General features: G+C 44.9%; 2 protein-coding genes across 2 annotated transcripts in view; one reads left to right on the forward strand and one right to left on the reverse strand.

The window, feature by feature from the left end:
- The first annotated feature begins 484 nt into the window (after positions 1–484).
- SVOPL (SVOP like) lies at positions 485–14,804 on the forward strand. The gene is made up of 12 exons (XM_071550056.1): positions 485–582; positions 1,037–1,108; positions 1,212–1,336; positions 2,651–2,714; positions 4,151–4,276; positions 5,678–5,806; positions 7,424–7,497; positions 10,048–10,250; positions 11,392–11,503; positions 12,564–12,645; positions 14,150–14,239; positions 14,595–14,804. Exons 1-12 carry the CDS (start codon positions 496–498, stop codon positions 14,802–14,804), a joined length of 1,374 nt encoding a protein of 457 aa, XP_071406157.1. The 5' UTR covers positions 485–495.
- Positions 14,805–15,226: 422 nt separating this feature from the next.
- Positions 15,227–20,180, reverse strand: part of TRIM24 (tripartite motif containing 24) — a 63,638-nt gene continuing 58,684 nt past the window's right edge. The window contains exon 19 of the mRNA XM_071551105.1: positions 15,227–19,162. Coding sequence (XP_071407206.1) covers positions 18,956–19,162 — 207 coding nt within the window. The 3' untranslated portion in view covers positions 15,227–18,955. The remainder of the gene's footprint in view (positions 19,163–20,180) is intronic.

Consider the following 20,180-nt stretch of genomic DNA (forward strand, 5'->3'; position numbering starts at 1 on the left):
GCTGTTATCTCACCCTTGAGACAGAAACTCAGAAATGTAGCACAGAGGTAGAAACTGCTAGTTGCTACATTAAATATGAGAAGCTGTATAGCTATATAAAAATAAGGCATTAGCCTGAATTCACAGCCAGGTACCTAAACAAGCAGCTTGGTTTCCAGAGATAGCTGAGGATCTTCCACTAGCACAGCAAGGTGAAAGTGCAGTCTCCCAAGGACTGACTGTTTCCAAACTGCCTAGATGCAGAGTGTACCTAAATAGCTGCTTCCTAGGTGCACCTTTTCCCCCACCTCTCCCTACTTCCAAGAGCTTACATCTTCCAGATCAGGCACAGGGCTCAGACTGTTATGGAGGCACCACGACTTCACAGGACTCTTTTGACATTGTGGGACTGCCAAGGCTGCAGGCTTGGTAGGACTGAGGGGTTTTCTCCCATGGGCTCCTTCTGATTTCCCTTCTTGCTAACATGCACACTTGTTCCCAAAGGTGACTGAAGCCATGGAGATCATGCTAATAGCTGTTATATCCCCTCTCATCCAATGTGAGTGGCAGCTTCAAGACTGGCAGGTGGCTTTAGTGACAACGGTGAGTGACTTGTGTTCCCCCCAGACAGGTTATCTACCATGTGGTCATTGTCAGGGGCACCACTACAGGCTTTTTAAAGTACATTTCTCAGTTGATTAAATAAATTCCTAGGGTCTGCTTTCAGGGACAGGAACAGTACCACAACTGTAGAAAACCAGAAATCAAGCTGGTGAGAGCAGATGTCCATGCCCAGAGCTGTAATGCCAAAGCAAGCCCCCACTTCTATATTCTTATTTTGATGTCCTTGCCATCCACCCCCCAGCTTTGATGGTACTTACAAGCAGTAAGTACCTACACAGAGGGTGTCATCCCCTAAAAGCTGCCCTGCTCATGGCTCTGGGCACTGCAGTCCATCCTGCTGCAACAGGAGTATGCAGCCTACCCGTAGTTCAAAGAGCAGGGCTTCCCCATGTGCTGAGAGTGGGCCATCCATGGCTGTTTCAATTCCCCTTAGATGGTGTTTTTTGGATACATGGTCTTCAGCATAGTGCTCGGGCTCCTGGCTGACAGGTATGGCCGCTGGAAGGTGAGTGAGTACCGGGGTCTGCATGTCCTTTTCCTGAGTCCATGGGAACCATGCACCTGGCTGAGCCTGTAGTTTGGTGACCCTAATTCTTCCCCTTTTGCAGATTCTGCTGCTCTCATTCCTCTGGGCAGCCTATTTCTCCCTGCTGACCTCGTTTGCCCCATCCTATATCTGGTTTGTGTTCCTGAGGGCCATGGTTGGAGGTGGTGTGGCAGGTCACGCACAAGGGTAAGATGTTGCATGGACAGTGGCAACCTCACCTTCCTAGTGAAATTAATGGAGGCACTGAAGGGCTCTGAGTTCCTGGGTTTCCAGCTCCTTTTGGATGACACTGCTGGAGTGCCTGGTTCCCTTGCACTGATCCCAAGGGCCTGTGGCTGAGCTGTGTCCTGAAGGTGACTGTGGGAGGGAGCAAATTCCTACATTGCCTTAAAATAAAATGTTGTTCTGTAATTTCACTAAGTCCTGGTTGATGGATCTAATTTGCAATTCCAAAGGACTCTGGGACAGATGGATTATTAAGAATGTATAATACCAATTAAACAGGTAACAGATGAGTAAAGGTTGTATCCATGTAAAAAAAAGTCATGATAACTCTGCGTAAGTAACAAATTCTTTTTGAATGATGTAAAATTTTCCCACTTAAATGAAACTTTCTGTCCTGTTGGGGCAGAAAGGGAGATGTGCTGGGAAGAGGAGAAATTCACAATATTTACAACCACTTCTCTAGGAGTCTGGCAAAATAAATTATTTGTTTTGACTCTCTCAGGGAAACAAATGCAACATTTCAGCACCTTCCATGTTTTCTCAAAGCCTGGTTGCTCCCCACATAGGAAAGCCCCAAACTGGTCTTACTGACCCAAGAGCCCTTTGGTGAAGGAAAGGAAGGTAAACAGGGGAGAAAGGTGCTGTTGGAAAGACCCCATTCCCTAGCCATGGTAGCTGATAATGAGCCTTATGAGGATGGAAGGAAATTGCACATTTTACGAAACGCTTCACCAGCTGAGACAGAAGGAGCCAGCGTGGATCTCTCCCCACCCCCCTCTCTCTCCAGCCAAGGAAGCACAATTCACATCTATGAGCTTGAGAGATGCCAGGGCCAGAACCGCTCTGCGCCAAGGCCTATCTAGCAGTTCAAAAAGTGGAACAGTGTTTTCTTTATTTAATTTTAAAAATCACTAAAACTGTTCATTTCTATGAACATTGTCTGTGCCTGACACTTCAATCAGCCCACGGGACCTTATTGTAGATTTCTTAAAGTCCAGGCTGCAGTGTTTATCTGCTTCTGTCCCATAGCTGTGGGCTAGAAAGGATACATGTCTTGTGTTTCCCTTGCATGTAATTTGGTGCCTGCCTGAGTATAAGGCAGAATGAGCAGAGATTCTTCGTCTCTGGGTGCTCAGTGTTGGAAGACAGATGGTACTCTCTCTGTAGGCAGCAATGTCCAGCACTGGCTGAGCTGAGCTGAAGTGTTACTTGATTTGTATAGAAATTCTCAATGTTGCTATATTTCTGCTTTTTTTTTTTGTTTTTTTCTGCTAGACTTATCATAAAAACGGAATTTTTGCCCACCAAATACCGAGGATACATGTTGCCCTTATCTCAGGTAAGAGCAAGCATGTTACTGTTTCTTCTGGCTCTGGGTCCCAGGAGATTTGTCCCAATGCTGTTTAGAAGCCAGACCTCCAGCACATCAGCATTTCTTCCAGACTATTCACACCTATCTGGGTCTGAGCAAAAGTCTGCTGCCTCCTGTGTCCTGGAATGTGGCATCTGTGTTATTAAAGACATACACAGGCAGCTGTCTACAGAAAAGAGACAGTATCTTCTGAAATAATTCGGTGCTTCAAGCACTGTATGGGGAATTTGAGTGAATGGCTGACATTCAGCCTCATGGTTTTCCCATTGATAATGGGTCTACCTGCTCAAATGGGGCCAGTGCTGATGGATGAACAGGCACTGGTGGCATTCCCAGTCCCTTCCAGCCTGAAGGTCATCCCCTCTTTTCTTTGGACTCCCAGTCATAACAAGCAGTTTATGTAGTGATTCCCAGATAAGGTGTTCATCTGAACCTCTCCCTATCCCTGCTCAGGGTTGGCAAGGGGCTTTGCACAGGACAAGGCTAGCACAGGTAGTCCCAAATTTGGCCTGAGTCATGCTGTGAGGGTTGTGTCTACTTGCTGGGCAAAGACCACAGCAAGAGTGACTGGGTTTACTGCGTGCTGAACACTTCTGCAATGTGGGCAATTGCTGCATGTGCAGATGATCAGTGGAGACCCCACTGAGCACACAAATTCATCTGACTCTTGAACTGACAGTGTTTGGTGGCAGGGATAATTTGCTCTTCCCTACAGTCTCTTTGATCCTAGGGCATCATTACAAAAGAGTCATCAGAAACACAGAGGTTTATAAAAGAACAATTTTGTATTTCTCCCCAGAACTTTGTGATTTCTGCCCAGAGATTACTCATGAACTTGCTGCAGCTTTTATGTATGCTTTTGTGATTTGTGTTGGCTGAGCTCCTTTGGGTGGCCCCCTGGAAAGGGATGTCTCCTAATGGCAACAAGTGAACTACAGGGAGGAATGTACATGCAGATCAGAGGCCAGATTCTCTGTTGATATAACTTGGCATTGAGTCTACTGGAGAGCCATCAACTTTGAGCAGTGGAAATCTGGCCTGTTTTTGCCTTCTTCCCTGCAGAGATTTAGAAAATAGGAAAATTCATAGTCATGAGCATTAGCAGAGAAGTGATTGGAAAGACAAAAGAAGTGCCTTTAAGTACAATGGTGTCCACAGCAAGTTATCGGTTTTCATCTGGAGCTATTAAGACTATCTTCAGCTGTCCCTTCCCAAATCCTTGTCTTTCCCTCTTTCCTGCCACCCAAGAGCAGCTTCTCAGAAAACAATGGGATTGCTCAGTTGAAACTCAGCATTCCCTAGCACAGTTCCCCATCTCTCCATACAGTCAGACCTGAAGGGAAGAAAACAAACAAATCGTTGTTGTGTGTTCATGTTCTAACTCCTTTCTTTCCCTTGGAAAGGTGTTTTGGTTGGCAGGATCTTTATTAATCATTGGCCTGGCATCAGTGGTGAACCCAACCATCGGCTGGCGGTGGTTGATCAGAATTGCCTCCATCCCTGGCATCCTTCTTATCCTGGTGTTCAAGGTAGGAAAAGCTCCACTCCCTGCTGCACTGCCACTGACTTGATGTCTCCCCAGGCACCAAGAGGCATTGCTCTCCATCCCCTGCAAGGCTGGGGCTGTCCTTGTGTCCTCCTTTCACCACTTCTGCCCTCTCACCCAGGGGCTTGGTAAGGTCCTGATGGCCTGGAGGGGCTACAGACCAGCTGCTGAGGAGATGTCACCTTGCCAGCATTGGCTTGGCTTTGCTGCTCCCCTATAGCCCTACAGCACCCCAGGTTCCAGTGTCCAGGCTGCCAGCAGAACCCAGAGCTTGGGTTGATGGGCCAGGCACAGAGAAGAAGACAGGCTAGACAGGGTATGCAAAAAATCACAACTAATATCCTCAGTCTAGTGCTGGCCACAGCAGTCCCTCTTCAGTCTGCATTTTCTAGGCCTGAGGAAAGCTGCCTCAGTGAAGTGTTCACACAGCAAATGGCTGTCAGGGTCGACCACAACTTCCCCAGGTTTACTTCTACTTCAGAAATATCAGCCTTGGACATGAGAACCACCCTTATTTGTGGGGGGCAATATGCAAAATGCCTATTTACTATGCCCATAGGCATTGCAGTGCTGAGCCGTGGCTGGCAGAAGCCACATAGAAGTAAAACCCTTCCTGCAGCTCAATGAAAGCACAAGTCCACCTGGGCTGCTACCTGGGCAGGCAAATGCAGGGTCGCTGTCCACTTGTATAACTTTGATGTTTGGCTTCCTGGATTGTTTTTGCCAGAAAGAAATGGATATCAAAAGTTCATAGTCTGGAAGAAAAAAAAAAAAAGAGTCAACCTATGTACTTTTAAAAATGTAGTCTTTAATTCATATTTCAGTCACACAGATGTAATTGCTTATAATTTAATAGAGTCATCACTTAATAAAAAGACATTTTATTTTGGAAAGAGCACTGAGAATGGGTAGATATCACAAATATTAGTGAGGAGTGAGTTAGCTTCTAAATTTCAACCATGTTTTCCTTTTCCTGAAAATGGCCTTGTTGTGTCTTCCAAGACTTTTCCTTAAGTAAGTAACATGTGCCTCGTCTCATTTTAGAATGTCAATTAATTCAGGGTTGTTTTTGTTAAATCTGTGTCTTTGGCTTCCACCTTTTATAAGTGGTGCCTTTGGGCTGCCACACAGATGCCTCAATGGCAGACCCCTGGGAGCTGGTCCAAAAAATGAATTTTTTGGGCAGAGTTAGCCACTCAACATGGGGTGTGGGGACCTGGGGGACAGAAGGGTACTCCAGGGCATGGCTGGGAAGGAGCAGAGGCACAAGGCTGCTTTGCCTCATGGAGTAATCCATGCTAACTGACCAGGTTCCTAGGATGATGGGAAGTTGAGTAGAACAAGAGAGGTGCAGAAAGGCTTTCTAATGCCACTCTGCTTTCAGTTCATCCCAGAGTCGGCACGGTACAATGTGTCCACAGGAAACATGGGCGCTGCATGGGCCACGCTGCAGAGGATAGCCAAGATGAATGGGGTGGCAATGCCAGAGGGGGAGCTGAGGGAGCCTGCCAAGGTAAGTCGAGGCTGCTGTGCTGCCCAGCCCATCCATCCTGGACAGGGCTGTCAGCCCCTGGGCTTCAGAGAGGGAGTGGTATTGCCAAGCACATCTTGCTCTGCCTCTCTTGTCCTCCTCATCTGGCTTCTTTCCAAACAACTGCTGGATGTGATTATGAAGATGTCAGTTTTCTTTAGGAGAGACAGTAATCTTTGCCCTCAAAAGTAAATGGAGTTTTCTGCTTTTTTTTCTCCTCAATCTGTGTTTGTTCCAAAAAAACTATTTTGCTAAGAAAATACATGCTTCCTTTACCAGGAAAGGGGCTCCTTGGCAAAGCATATTCTTCCTTATTGCCCATTCATCCCACAGGGGTGTTTCCTGTGTCATGAGATCTGGGAACTGCCCCTTGGGGTCCCTCTCAGGGCTGTGGCTGGGCAGGCTGGAATGATCCCTTCCATGAGGTCAATTCAATGCTCCCAGAGGGTTCTCCCAGCCCCTGACCTGGCTTGTCCACTGTGTCCCACCACCCCAGGTCTCTGAGTGTGGAGCCACAGACCAGCAGAAGAGGGTCAAAGCAGGAGAAACCATTTCACAGCAACACCATCTGCACCTGTAATCAGTTGAGCAGCTCAGAAGTTGATCACTGCTGGACTGAAATGCTCAAAAGCATGTGTGGGTGTTGCTGGGCAAGCAGGAGAGGAGCTGGGGGCCAGGATCTGCCCCAGGCTTCTCCTTACTCCCAGTCTGGAGCCTGCTGTCTGGTAGGTGAGAGGACTTAGGTGCCTCCTGTGACCCCCAAGAGAGGAAGATTAGACAAATCTATTGTTCAGGGCCTCAAAATTATTATCCAGCTCTTTTAAGTCCCTTTCCTGGACCTCTTCACTGCTTATTCAATCCCACAGGCAGCAAGCATTGTCCTTAGCAATTCATGCAAGATGGTGCTATTGTATTGGAATTAATTAGGATTAAATCTTCCCTGTAGTTTAATTGAATTTATGTAATGGACCTCTATTGGCTGTGGGAAGGGTTTCTGTTAGTTGAGCACCCTCTCAGGCTTAACCAATGATGAGGAAAATACAGGCAACCCAAACCATTGCTGTGAACTCATCTTCCCTCGGTGGTGGGAGCAGCTCCTGGCTCCTGGGGAGCAGCAGGGCAGTCAGGGCCCCCAGTGCCTGCCTGTTTCTGTGCTCATTGACATTTCAGGCCTCCCAGCAAGATGATGTGGCCAAAAACTCATTTCACAGGCAGAACAGCATATGGGGCAACAGGAGCTGACTGCAGCCTCAGCAGCGCTGGCCCCACAAGCAGCAACCAGGGCCCAATCTGGCTCCATCATGGTCACACTGGTGCCAGACTGCTGGCTTCTGTGGGTCCTGCTGGGAGTGCTCAGGATGTTCACTTCTCCCCACTCCATCCTTTGCAGTGCATCCTTCCATGGGCATCTTTTGGGAAATGGGGCTCTCCTCTTTGGAGATCTGGTGGGATGCTGTGTTGCACCATCTGTCAGTCTGTGCCAGTGGCAGCCTGGGTAGAGGGCAGGGGGGCCTGGGGTGCCAGCTGCTGCCACAGAACACTTGCCCCTGTATAAAAGATGTCTTTTTAAAACTTATATTTCTATCATATGATTTGCAGAAAAGGAGAGGAAGATTCAAGGACCTTATGCACCCCAAATATCTCAGAACCACTTTGCAGATATGGATCATATGGTAAAATTTTTTTCCTCTTTCTTATCAACTCATTCTCTGTTGAAAGTGTTTGGGAAGCAGGAGTCTCTCATTGGTTTTGCTATTCCAAGGCTGCAGATCCTTGGCAGCTATAGGGGAGTGTGTGGATATGGATCACCACAGGTTTGTCCTGATCTCAGGCCACTCCTCAGACACCCTGACTGGTTGCTGTTAACATAGGCAGAAAAGGGCTGGGCATCCAGGATGGTGCAGGGTGCCATGCAGTCTTTCCAGAGAACAGAGTAGCTCATGGAACATTGGTTGGGAAGCAGGTGAGAGCCACAGGAGGAAGTCCATGCCTGACTGTATCATGCACCAGCCATGCCCACGACTCCCCTTCTCAGTGTAAACATTGTTCTTCCCAAGAGGAGGACAAATGCACCACCTTTGCAGGCCAGGCAAAGTACCAGTGAAACAGGGCTCTGTCAGAAACACATCAATCTGTGCCATCACTGGGGAAAATTAAGATTGAAGAAATGGGTATCATATGTAATGTCGCCAGTAGCCACGTGCAAGGGTAATACATGTTTCATTGACTGCTGTCTGGAATGGAAATGTATAAATAATAGGTCTGTGGGAACTCATTGACCCAAAACATTGCTAAGCCAGGCCTTGAATTTTTTATGGGTTTTTTCCTCTTGACTTGTATGACTGTTCTGAAATATCATTTTGTGTTTTAATCTTCCTTTCTCTCCTAGTCCTCTCAGGAGTTTCTGGATGTTCTTGGGTTTGCCTGCCCCAAGCATTCCCTGTGTCCCCAGGCAGCCCAGATTCTGCTGCTTGTTTCTGAAACTGCCAGAGTGCGACAAAAAAGTGAAAATTGCTTCTCAGCCTACTTATGATTACGTGTATGCTGAATTACTTGATAATGACAAAGCAAGGCTGCCATCACCAATTCTGCATTCTTGACAGCCAGTCAGGGTACAATGTGAGCCTCTCCAGCCAGTTAATGAAAACTCCTCTTGAAAATCCCTGGGCAGAAAGAATCGGGACTGAAAAATAACCTGGATATTTGCTTCACGTGAGCTTAAAGAACTGAGGCCTGATGTTGAGACTCCCTGACCCCCCAGGAAGGGATGGTTTGGCATCCCTCTGTGTGGCCACAACAGGTCACCTCCTGCATAGCAAGAAACAGCACTAAGGGGCAAGCAAAATGACTGTGGTGGGTTGACCCTGGCTAGACACCAGGTGCCCATCAAAGCCACTCTCTCTCCTGTCTTCAGCTGGACAGAGAAAACATTACTTAATGCTCATGGGTCAAGACAAGGACAGGGAGGGATTGCTCGCCAATTACCACCATAGGTCAAACAGACTCACCCTGGGAATGAATTTAATTTATTGCCAATGAAATCAGGGTACAGTAATGAGAAAGAAAATCAAACTTTAAAAACATTTTTTCCTCATCTCTCCCTTCTTCCCAGGCTCAGTTTCAGTCCTGATTTTCTCTCCCTCCTCCCCTCCAGTGGCACATGAGACAGGGAATGAAGGCTGTGTTAATTCATCATGTTATTTTTGCTGCTCACTGCTCCTCAGGGGGAGGACTTCTCACACTCTTCCCCTGTTCCAACATGAGGTCTGTCCTATGGGAAACAGTCTTCCATTAATTGCTCCAATGTGAGTCCTTCCCATGGATTGCAGTTCCTCCCGAGCTGCTTCAGTGTGAGTCCCTTCCCTGGCATGTAGTCCTTCAGGAATGGACTGCTCCAGACTGGAATCCCATTGGGGTCACAAGTCTTGCCAGAAAAACTGCTTCAGTGTGGGCTCCTCTCTCCACAGATCCTCAGGTCCTCTCAGGAGCCTGCTCCAGGGCAGGCTTCCCGCGGGGTCAGAGCCTTCCTCAGGCATCCACCTGCTCCAGTATGAGGTCCTCTACAGGCTGCAAGTGGACATCTGCTCCCCTGTGGACCTTCATGGGCTGCAGGAGGACAGCCTTCCTCACCATAGTATTCATCATGGGCTGCAGGGGCATCTCAGCTCCAGTACCTGAAGCACATCTTCCCTCTTCTTTTTCACTGACCTGGTTGTCTCAAGAGATGTTTCCTGCACGTTTTCACTCCTTTCTCTGGCTGCAGTTGTTTTTGCACAGTTTTTTCCCCTTACATACTTATCCCCAAGGTGCTACCACTGTTGTTGATGGACTCAGCTTTGGTCATCAGCGGATCTATGGAGATGGCTGGCATTGGCTCTGTCAGCCATGAGAGAAGCTTCCAGAAGTTTGTCTCAGAAGCCACCTTTGTACTCCCCACCCACTACCAAAACCTGGCCATGCAAACCCAATAGAAAGATGAGCTGGGGGGGGGGAGTCCCCCAAGGAAGAGCAGTACAAGGACACAGGTGGTAGAGGTGTGCCATGGGTGGGGTGGCCAGTGGCCTGGTGAGCATTAGAGCCACTGCTATGCTTGGGGTAAAGGGGTCCATCATGAAGAGCTGGTGCATGCAGTGGGGGTCCCAGGTCACCCAAAACCTGTTGCATTTCTGTTTCCTCACCTTCTCCATCATAGCTCCATCTCACTGCAGCATTTCTACTCACAGGCTTGGCATAGCTTTTGCTTATTACGGCGTCATCTTGGCCAGCGCTGAGTTACTGGAGAGGGACCTTGTCTGTCACTCTGTGGCTCCTCCAGTGCAGGACTCCAGCGATGATTTCAAGGAGAGCCACAGCCCCTGCTACTGCCACTTGTTTGGGCCCACTGCCTACCAGACCATGATCATCAGCACAGTCGGAGAGATTGCACGTAACCTCATCTCCCCTCCCTGCCCTCCCATTCCCTACTCGCAGCCAGAGCTCACTCCAAAGGCTTTAGCTGTGCATGCACTTAGTGATGTGCCAGGGGCTGAAAGGAACTCAGCATTGCTGGCAACTTCTGGGACACAGGCCATGAGCCTGTGGCAAAGGGACAAGGGAGGGCATTGATCCCCAGGTGAATAATTCAGCTTCTGGTTGACATCACAGGTCCTTCCAAGAGCAGAGGCAAAGATCTCCTTTGCAGTTAGTACACACCAACAGCCTTGGTTAAACTCCAGGGGAAATTGCTCTAAACTCACCAGAACTGAGCCTGGCTTCCAAAATTCCAAGATACACAGATTTTGGAAAGTAATAAATAGGCAAGGATTGCACATAGTCAGATTGATGTAATTGAATGCATCACACAGGTGCCTTACTTTCCAAGGGATGGTGGCCTTGAGAGCAGATCCAGTGTTGAGCACTACAGTACAGGACAGATAAGCACCCAGGGAATCCACAGCAAACCAAAATGCTCCTTGGTGCAGCCTGCCTGGGAGCACTGGGGGATGGATGGCAGGATGGCCTAAAGCATCCATGTGGCACCCTCGAAAGAACTTGGCATGGTGTGCGGCTCTAGTGTTACAATATGCCTGAGAAATTCCCGTCTCATGGTTCAGGTCTGAGCAGCTGAGCTACAAAGCAATGGGGTGTTGAGCCCTGCAGGGGCAGACAGGCTGAGATCAGTCCAGTGATGTGTTCAGTTGCCTGCTGGGCTTCTGGCTCAGTGGTGGAATCTGTGGGGCACACTCCAGGCCCCGGTGTTTGGCTGGGCTGTGGCCAGAGGGAGAAAAACCACCCAGCTGGTGCTGTCCTTGCATGGCTCAGGACAGGCATTGGTGCCCTCCCTCAGTAGAGCAGGGCAATTTCAGAGAAGCACAGGCTCCATCATCTGAGGAGAAGGACAAACAAAAGGGGAATGGGGGCAAATTCCACAGTTTAGGTACAGAAAGATAATTATAGGGTTTGTGCATCTGTTAGGCACTAGGGATGCAGACAGGTATCTTTGATACACACTGAGTAAGGTCTATCAAGACAGACAATCATTGCAGTTTGGTCATCTAATATTTTATGGTTTTCCTTTTTATCTCCAGTAAATCCTTTGAACATTCTTGGCATCAATGTTCTTGGAAGACGTCTGAGCCTGTGTATCACCATGGGATGTACAGCCCTATTCTTCCTTCTCCTTAATATCTGCACCTCGAGGTACTCTGGCTCAGACTGCAGGTTGTCTTTGGGGATGTGCAATGCTGAGGGATAGACCTATGGTATTCTCAGGTCACCAGTCTGTCAGACCAGTAATTCTTTTAGATCTGAAAAAAAGCCTCTGACTGGTTCCCTTCTCTTTCCTGGGAAAACTGTGGCAGCAGATGCTGTGGTGCAGTGGTGTGTGGAGGAGCTCACTTGTATTATTGAGCCCACATGGCTTCACCTAAACATACAAGAAGCTGCTTTCTAGCACAGTCTAGAAAAAAAAAAGTGGTATCTTTCATTCACTTTCCCCTCCTTTTTTTTTGGCAATGCTACGTCTGCTCTAACTTGTACAGTCAGGCACTTCACAAGAACTCAAGGCATCAAGGGCAAGTCTGCCACAAGTGCTGTAATTTGTCGGGATGTGTAAGAATGATCCTTCTCTTGCTGGCAGAGCTTCATGGTTACTGAAAATCAGGATACCTTCACACTCAAGTTTCCTCTAAATCACCCAGTAGCCTGAAGGCTGCTTGCCACAGGTGTACATCTCTGCTGCCTGCCTGTGGGACACTGGTCCTGGAAGCTGACAGGAATACTTGGGAGCTGGAGTGGAGGCAGCGAATAGTTACTAAGCTAAATAAGCCCCTGTCAGGAAGCTTCCTTTCATTCAGTAAGCTTCTGTACTGCTGTTACTATTTGCACCTTTCCCTAAACCTGAGCCTGACCATAATACCTCCTTGCAAAAATTTTATACAGGAACCAAGAGGTATGGCCAGGCTCAAAGTCAAGACTTGACTATAATGCTGAGGGCACCAGCTGAGCCGCTCAGGTCCTGTTCAAATCATTCCTCCAGCCTCTAACACTGGCCTAAAGGAAACCTTACATGCAATAGCCTGTTGTCAAACATGCTTTGACAATGTACTAAGAACAGATTCTACTTCCAGCAACCAGCTTTTCCTTGTGGTTTCCCTTTCATTAAGCTGGTAAAAGCCTTAGCACAGCGCATGTATTAGGTTGCATCTCTGTCCTTGCTGCTCAGTGATACTAACTCTGCTCTGCACGACTTTCCCTCTAGCGCAGGCATGGTTGGATTTCTCTTCGTGCTGCGTGCCTTGGTTTCAGCAAACTTCAACACCATCTACATTTACACAGCAGAGGTGGGTCCTCCTTAAAGTATGTTAAGCTGCTCAGAGGCTTGAAATACCATTTGCATATACCCCAGAATCCTGTCTGCTAGTTTTATCAACCAGTTGGAGTCATCTTCCTTGAACCGAGTATCTCCAGCTTCCTGGCCACACTGTTTTCATACACAAGATCAGATAAAGAATCAAAAAGCCAGCCGGAGATGACAGGGGCAGGTGGAAGAGGAAAGTCCTACTGAGCCAGCTGCTATAAAACCTCATTTTTGAGGATATTGCATACTACTATCTTTCAAAAACCAGTCTTTCCTCTTTCCAACCCCTGCAGTTAGAAAATAGGCTACTACTAAAACAAACTTTTTCTAGCACTTAAGGGACTGGTATAGTAGTATTGAGGTAGTATATGAGGTTATATATATGCTTTTCACTTAATGGAAACTGCTGTGTTCTGCCTGCAAAGTTTTAATCTTCCAGAGAGCTTGTCCTTCTTACAACTTTGGAGCCATGAGTTCTACAAGTTAAGTATGCATTGTTAGGGTTTTTTGCATTCTTTTTCTTACAAAAACAATTGTACGGAGTTAGACGTATTTCCTTGCAGAGCGAGTAAAGTGATACAAAGCAAACAGAAGTAGCTCCCTGTGTTGGCCTGATATACTTGTTTTAATAGTGCACTACAATATTTAAGCTTGCACTAGGCTTGAATAGGTACCAAAATTTTAGTAGTTTTGAATTGGTTGCCGTTGATTTAAAGATCATTGTTGCAACAGCCATATCCTAAAACAATTCTACTCGCAATTTAATCAATCAAAACCAAACTTGAAAATTCCCTTTCAAGCCATGTGCCTGGACTCTTCTTGAAGTACTTACTCCATTTGCTTGGCCCAGTAAGGTATTAAAACAAAGGATCGTGTAAGTATACTTGCTAAAAGCTGTTACGAAGCCTTAATTAAAGCTAAGCAAAATTCATACTTAGTGTTTTATTGGCACAGGTGTTTGGGAGATGTGAAAAATAAACTACAGAAAGCACATTCTTCTAAGCCTGAAGGTTTGTTACTGGGATCTGTTTTTCCTTTTTCCTACTTCAAAACAAAAGCGTTCTTGATAAAAGTGAATAGGCAGTCTTGAAGGCCGCAGACAATATCCTTAAAACCTGCTTTCCAGATACAGGGCCTGGCAATACAAATTGAATTCTTGCTTTACCTCCCAACTCCATGACTTTGGTGTGAGCTGCCCAGCATAGCTGGGAGAGAGGTGGTGGTAGTGGTGCTAAGCAAATGCAGGGAATCACATCCAGCTTTGACTGACTTGCCCTAAAACTTTACTTGGGACAAAATTTGAGAGATTTGTAATGGCTTAAATGAGACGCAAAGGAGCCTTTATTTCTTTTCATATCTTATCCTACTGGCTGCCCTTGATAGCACAATGGGTCTCTCTGAAGCAAAAAAGGAAAAAAAGAGAGGGAAAATAGTAGCTATCACAGACTGCTGTTGCACTGATCTGGTTTCTTTTTGTTCTGTTTTAGGTTTATCCCACCACAATGCGAGCGCTGGGGATGGGAACAAGTGGGTCGCTGTGCCGTGTTGGTGCCATGGTGGCTCCGTTTATATCACAAGTAAGAGCATGCTTGATAATGTTGGTAAACATTGTGCTGATTGTTTTTGTCAAACATACAGAGAGAGGCCCCTGAAGTTCATCCAAATAAAAGGGAGGGTGTAATCAATTCCCCCTCCCAACCCCATACACAGAATACTTGGGTGGTCTTTGACAGATGTAGCTCTGCATAACTCTCATCAGAGTTCAGCTTGCTGGTATTTGTTACTTTCTGAAAACTCTTAAGATTCCCAAGACATTGTTTTTCTATTATGGAGTTTCTCAGCCGTTTGTGACCCTTTGTCCACTCTTAATTGCTAATTTAGTGCCAGCCTCCCATACCACTGAGCACATGTTTGATGTTCTTTTGCCTGCAGGTTCTTATGAGCGCTTCTTTCATTGGGGCCCTGTGTCTTTTCTCATCTGTGTGTGTTGTCTGTGCCATCTCTGCAGTCACACTGCCCATCGAGACCAAGGGCAGGGCCCTGCAGGTGTGTATCCCCAACCTAGGAACTCCTGTGTATCTAAATGCTATTTACAGACGGGTAGATGATGAATCATTCAGAATCCAAACTGAATTCTCATGAGGTTTCATAAGCCTGATAGGCAAGCACAGGAACATGCCGTTGCCTAAAGCTTATTTCTTGTAAAAGAGCAAACCCCAGCCACCTCATGCCAGAGTGTTAACTTTAGCCTGTGCAAGACCCTCTTCACCCCCATCTCCATTCCTGACTTGAAGTTGCTACTTCACAGGCACATGCTCTGGTCTGTCTGTGCTGCAAGGAGAGAAGACAGCACATACATAGAACACTTTAAAGTACAAGAGCCGTTTCTTCATCAAATTCAAGGCAAGAGCCCCACCTTCATCAGTCCATTAACTAAGCCCTTAGTTGGTGTTCTCTAAAAAGCAATCACCCAAAACACAAAGCACAAAGATTAAGGGGAAAAGTTTAAATTCAGGCAGCCTTCCATCTGCACTAGTTTAGAGGAGGTGGTGGCACTTCTGTGATTCCAGTCAATTCACCAGAACACCTGCGCTAAATAATCCATATTCTTTAGCAGCCTAGAGCATGACAGATGTTTGATCAAACTGGTTTATGAGGGCTTCAGAACCAGACTTTAAAAAACTCCACATATATAAACACACATGTATTACATATATACACACACACACACGTAACTTCATTGGGGCACATCTTTTAAGGTCCCCCCAAGGTGCATGAGACAGTTAACATTGGAGTTTTCAGGGTTAACAAAAAAGTTGTTGCCTACTTCCTTAACATCTGCCTTTTAAAAATACATGTATGTCATGGTTTATGTACTTTAAAATATCTGCATAGTATTTCATATAGATTGGGGCACGGGGGTGATCAAAATTTACATAAGGAAATGGACAAAACAACCTGTTCTTCCCTTGTGGGTGAAATTCAACCCCATGCACAAAGGCCAGAGAGCCACTTAGGCCTTCATGGGGTTGGATTTACAATAATTACTAAGGAAAACACTTCATTAAAACTGCTTGAAAGAATAGCTTTGATTCAGTTACAGTTGGAATTTTGACTAATATTGGTTGAGAAAAATAGAAGTGCAATAATTCCTTAATGGGATCCCTCTTTTCCTGGGACATTACCTCAAATAATTTATTATCCTCCTTGTTGCAAGGAAGAGTTATAAACTCCAGCTGCTGGCCTTTACATGGCACAAGTCAAAAGGAAGGAAAAATAAAAACCTGTAGACCTAGTTGTGTAGCCAGAAGTGTCCTTTAGATCTTAAATTCAACTAGTGAACTCTTTTCTCATGGTCATTTAAGAGGTTACATTTCTGTTGTGTAGCCATTCAGGGATTGTTAAATGTCCTCCAGGGGCCTCACACAGTAAAGCCGTCCAATCCACACAACTTTAAATACATGATATAAAAGCTCTTTTAACATGGCCATATTTAGTGTTAAGGCTCCAGGCAATAGCTGTGTTCCTTAAAATTAGGTCACAAAATAAAAACTACATAAGTAATTTTTTGCAAAATCTACACAGTGACATGTAAAAGGTGTATCTACTCAGGTTTCAGCTTATTAGGAGAGTATCAGTCCCTTCTAAAAGCCATCAGGGGATTGCCTGTTTGAAGGGAGATCTTCTGGACATATCCAAATACTTATTATTTTCCACTGTATCCATTTCTGTTGGTTTTCATGTGCGTTTTATTAATTTTGTGTGTTTTTTTTCTTTCCCCTTTTTAGCAAGTAAAATGAAAGCAAGTGTTTGATGTTGGATTGGGTAGGAAAGAAAAACAAACCTTTGGAATCTGTCATTTCCTGTAAACTGCATTTGATGTTGATTGCTTCTCCATACCATTTCCATTATAAAAAAGTTGCAGCTGAACAGTGTAAGAGCTATGATTTGTATAGAAAAATGGCAAATATCTCAAGGATGTTCCTTTTCTTATCATTCAATAAATAGATGCTTTCTACCCTTCTTGTGAAGTGAGATTAGACTTTTTGCTACAAGTGCTGTCAGTCGTGACACTGAATACACACAAAAAAAATTGAAAAAAATGGGGAAAACCATTCAATGAATTGAGGTAAAAGGGGGGAAATACACACAGATGATACCGTTTTTGCCATAGCAGCTTGGAAAAATATAGCACTTCCCTCAACTCTTCGTTCATATACCATCTGCAGCTGTAGCAAAGATTTAACATCTCAAACCTCATTGCAGTGACTATTTCTGAGGATTCTTAGGGTGCTGTCCAAGACCACAAAATAAAAGGTGAGTCATGCTTTTTTCCAATGGATTATTTAAAGAGAGAGACTTTCAAGTAGTTTACAGCAGACAGGTAAGTAAGTGGACTGTAGTACACCCACTCTCCTCTCACTGTGTTTTCCACTGGGACAAAGAGTGAAGCTGAATAGGTGTCTAGCTTCACTTCTAAATCCACTAAGCCTCCTGACAAATCTGTATTTGCAATTTATGGTCCAGGGAAACACACAGAACCTTCCTCTGGAAGCACTGTTAAATTAGGTGCCGGGGTATCTAGGACTTCTGGGCATTCTTCAAATGTTGCTATAGCTGTGCTTCTTTAGTGTGCCATGATCATACTTGTTTAGCTGGAATGGTCTCTCTCACCATCTTGTTCTGCTCACTTTATTTTTTCTAGTACTCCAGGATAGCAAAACCTACAAGCAATTCTCTCAAGGTAATAAAAAATTCCCATAAAAACTCCAAACCAAACAATGACAGCAATAAATAAAAAAATAACAACCTACCAAATCAAAACCTGCAAATAAACAAAAAAACACAAAATAAGGAAGAAGGGAAAATAAATGGTTGCTTGGGGTGGACTAAAAATCTACCACATAATCAAAAGCTGTGTGAAAAGTCTGCTGCAAACGCAGCAGTGTTTGGGGGTGTCTGCTACAATTTTAGTGTGCAGTGCCACAAAGGCAGGTGGGCAGCATCTCATCTGGTGCAAACTCAGGGCCTTTTATGGGTGCATGTGTACACAGCAGGGAGGCACAAGCTGCACTTGTATCCAGTTTCTTCCTTCTATCCACAGCACTGTTTCAGGCCTACAAAGAGAGTCCAAAGCAGACTTGTGTACACATGGCTTGTCTTCACAATTCCAGCTGAAATATTCTGGCACAATCAGGGCTCAATTAATCCAAAGACTGTGTTCCTGAACACTTTTCATTTAAGTTCACACAAATGAAGATTATAAGCCAATAGCAGACAAGTACTTTTCTAACTCTGCAATCTTTGAGGGCAAAACCAACCATCTATGTTGTCAAGAGTTTCTGGTAGGTAGACAGAACAAAATAAGGTAATTGTCCTCATCTGGTAATTTTAACTGGGACAGATGAAGGGCTGAAGACCAGTGTCCTCTTCAAATTTGTGTACTCCCATGTACAGTAACAATGCTGGTTGCATTCTGCAAGCGACATACTTAGAAATTAGGAAAAAGAACTTGTAGACAGAAAGGATGCTTTTTCCCCCTCTTTAAATACATGCAAAGACTGACTGATAGTTGCAAACAAACATTTTTCCTCTCAAGGTTTTCCCATTAACTTCACTAAACAGAGATACATCGCACTTGAGACACCTGTTAAACAAAACAGTACAGCAATACGATTGTTTCTTGCTGGTGGTGACAAAAATGGCACAAACAAAAGTATTCTGTCCTTTACTTCCTCCATTAAAAACTCGCAAACAAGTTCCTTTTCCTCCTTTTTTCAAAAGTTACTTTTAATACCCACCCACTTACATTTTAAAATTCTCAATAAGTTCTTTGGGGGCAACTACACTTTCATTGTACCAATCAGTACTGCAGGCCAATAACATTAAACCATCTTTTTTTCCATGGCTTGTATTAAATACAGTACAAAGAGACCAAAATATGGCCAGCCACAAGCCTCTGGTAAAATTAAAAGTCTGGTGAGATCACCCTTTCTTCAGAAAGCTACATGTTGTACCCACATCATGTTTTTAAGTGTAATTCTATAAAAACTTTCTCGAAGCAAAGTTAAACAGCTGTCAGGCCATGCAAATGGCAATTTCTGCACTGCTCCAGAAAAGAGATGAGTTTTGAACTTCAGAGAAGCTCTTCACATGCCTTGATCTCCATTAGATTTCTGCTTCAGACAAGGGGTAGAAAATCTAGTAAATATTCACAAATCTACAAGTCAAACCAGTGGTAACAGTGATAAATACTCTCAGTTTTTAAAAAACGTTCTGTAGTAACACGTGGCTCATTTAAGGAACTGATGGTCTTCTTTGAGGCGTTTTTTCCGGGGTTGTATAATGTCATCATCCGAGTCATCAGTAAGTTCTGTATTATCCTGTTCATTCTGGCTCTTGAGTTGTACAGGGAACTTTCTCTCAGGATAAAGGTTCATCAGAAGTTCTTCAAAGTATGCTTCGAGTTTCATGCCCGCATCGGCCACCTCTGAATCAGGCTGTTGGGTGAATTAACAACATCAAAGCATCATGAAATAGGTTTATACTTAGATCACATTAGATCTTTTAGGTAAAAACTCCAGAAAACATTGATCAGCTGCATGAATGGAACCTGTGGAACACATGGTTCCAAACAGCAAAAGCCTGCAAAACAGAGGGTAAGGGTAAATCTTTTGGCTGACACCCTCAAGGCCTTTGTTCTCTGATTGATTACCACAGAAGCCAGTCACAAAAGCCACACTGCCTGGGTTCTGAAAGCTATACAAATAGATTCTAAAAACTCTTAAAACCAGACTGGAGTGTGGTGGTTAAAAGAAGGTGTGTTATGCTGTAAAATAAGCAGGTGTGCCCTCAGGGTGTTAGAATTTCTCTCACTTACAGATGTTTTTTAATAGCGATGAAAATATTACTTGGTAGACAATGACGGTAACATGGAAGACCAGGCAGTGCTAAAGTCATTCATAGCCACCACAGCTGATCAGTTTCCTGAAGCGCAGATCATCACAGTAGGAATTATTCCCAGCTATCAAGGGGCACAGGATGAGAACCCCAGTGAGGCCACTTAGAGAAGCCTTTATTCCCAGTGTAATTCTCTCTTATTTTGTGGTCCACTCAGTTATCTGCATCCCTTCTTCACCACATGTTCCCTTATGTGCAATAAGGGATAATAACAATTGCTCAACATGCAATGTTAAATCCTAAAAGTGAGTGAAGACATCCCAGAATGAAAATCCCACTGAATTTAAGATCTGAGGTAAGGAGGATTAAACCAATTCTTAAATCAAATGCCCACCATTGTGGCAGTTGCCCTTTTCTTTACCTGCTGTCCTGCCATTCACATAGCATGTCCATTACAATCCTCCTTCATTCTATGCAAAGATTCCCACTCCACAGTCATCTAACACCACAGCAGTGTTTAATGTGATCTATATTTTCACTGCAGTCTCATCATCAAAATAAGTTTAATACCATAAATTTTTGCATTGCAAGTGCTACCCCCATTACAGTTTTCCTGAA

Source organism: Pithys albifrons, chromosome 3 (assembly GCF_047495875.1).
Source record: "Pithys albifrons albifrons isolate INPA30051 chromosome 3, PitAlb_v1, whole genome shotgun sequence".
Classification (NCBI taxonomy): Eukaryota; Metazoa; Chordata; class Aves; order Passeriformes; family Thamnophilidae; genus Pithys; species Pithys albifrons.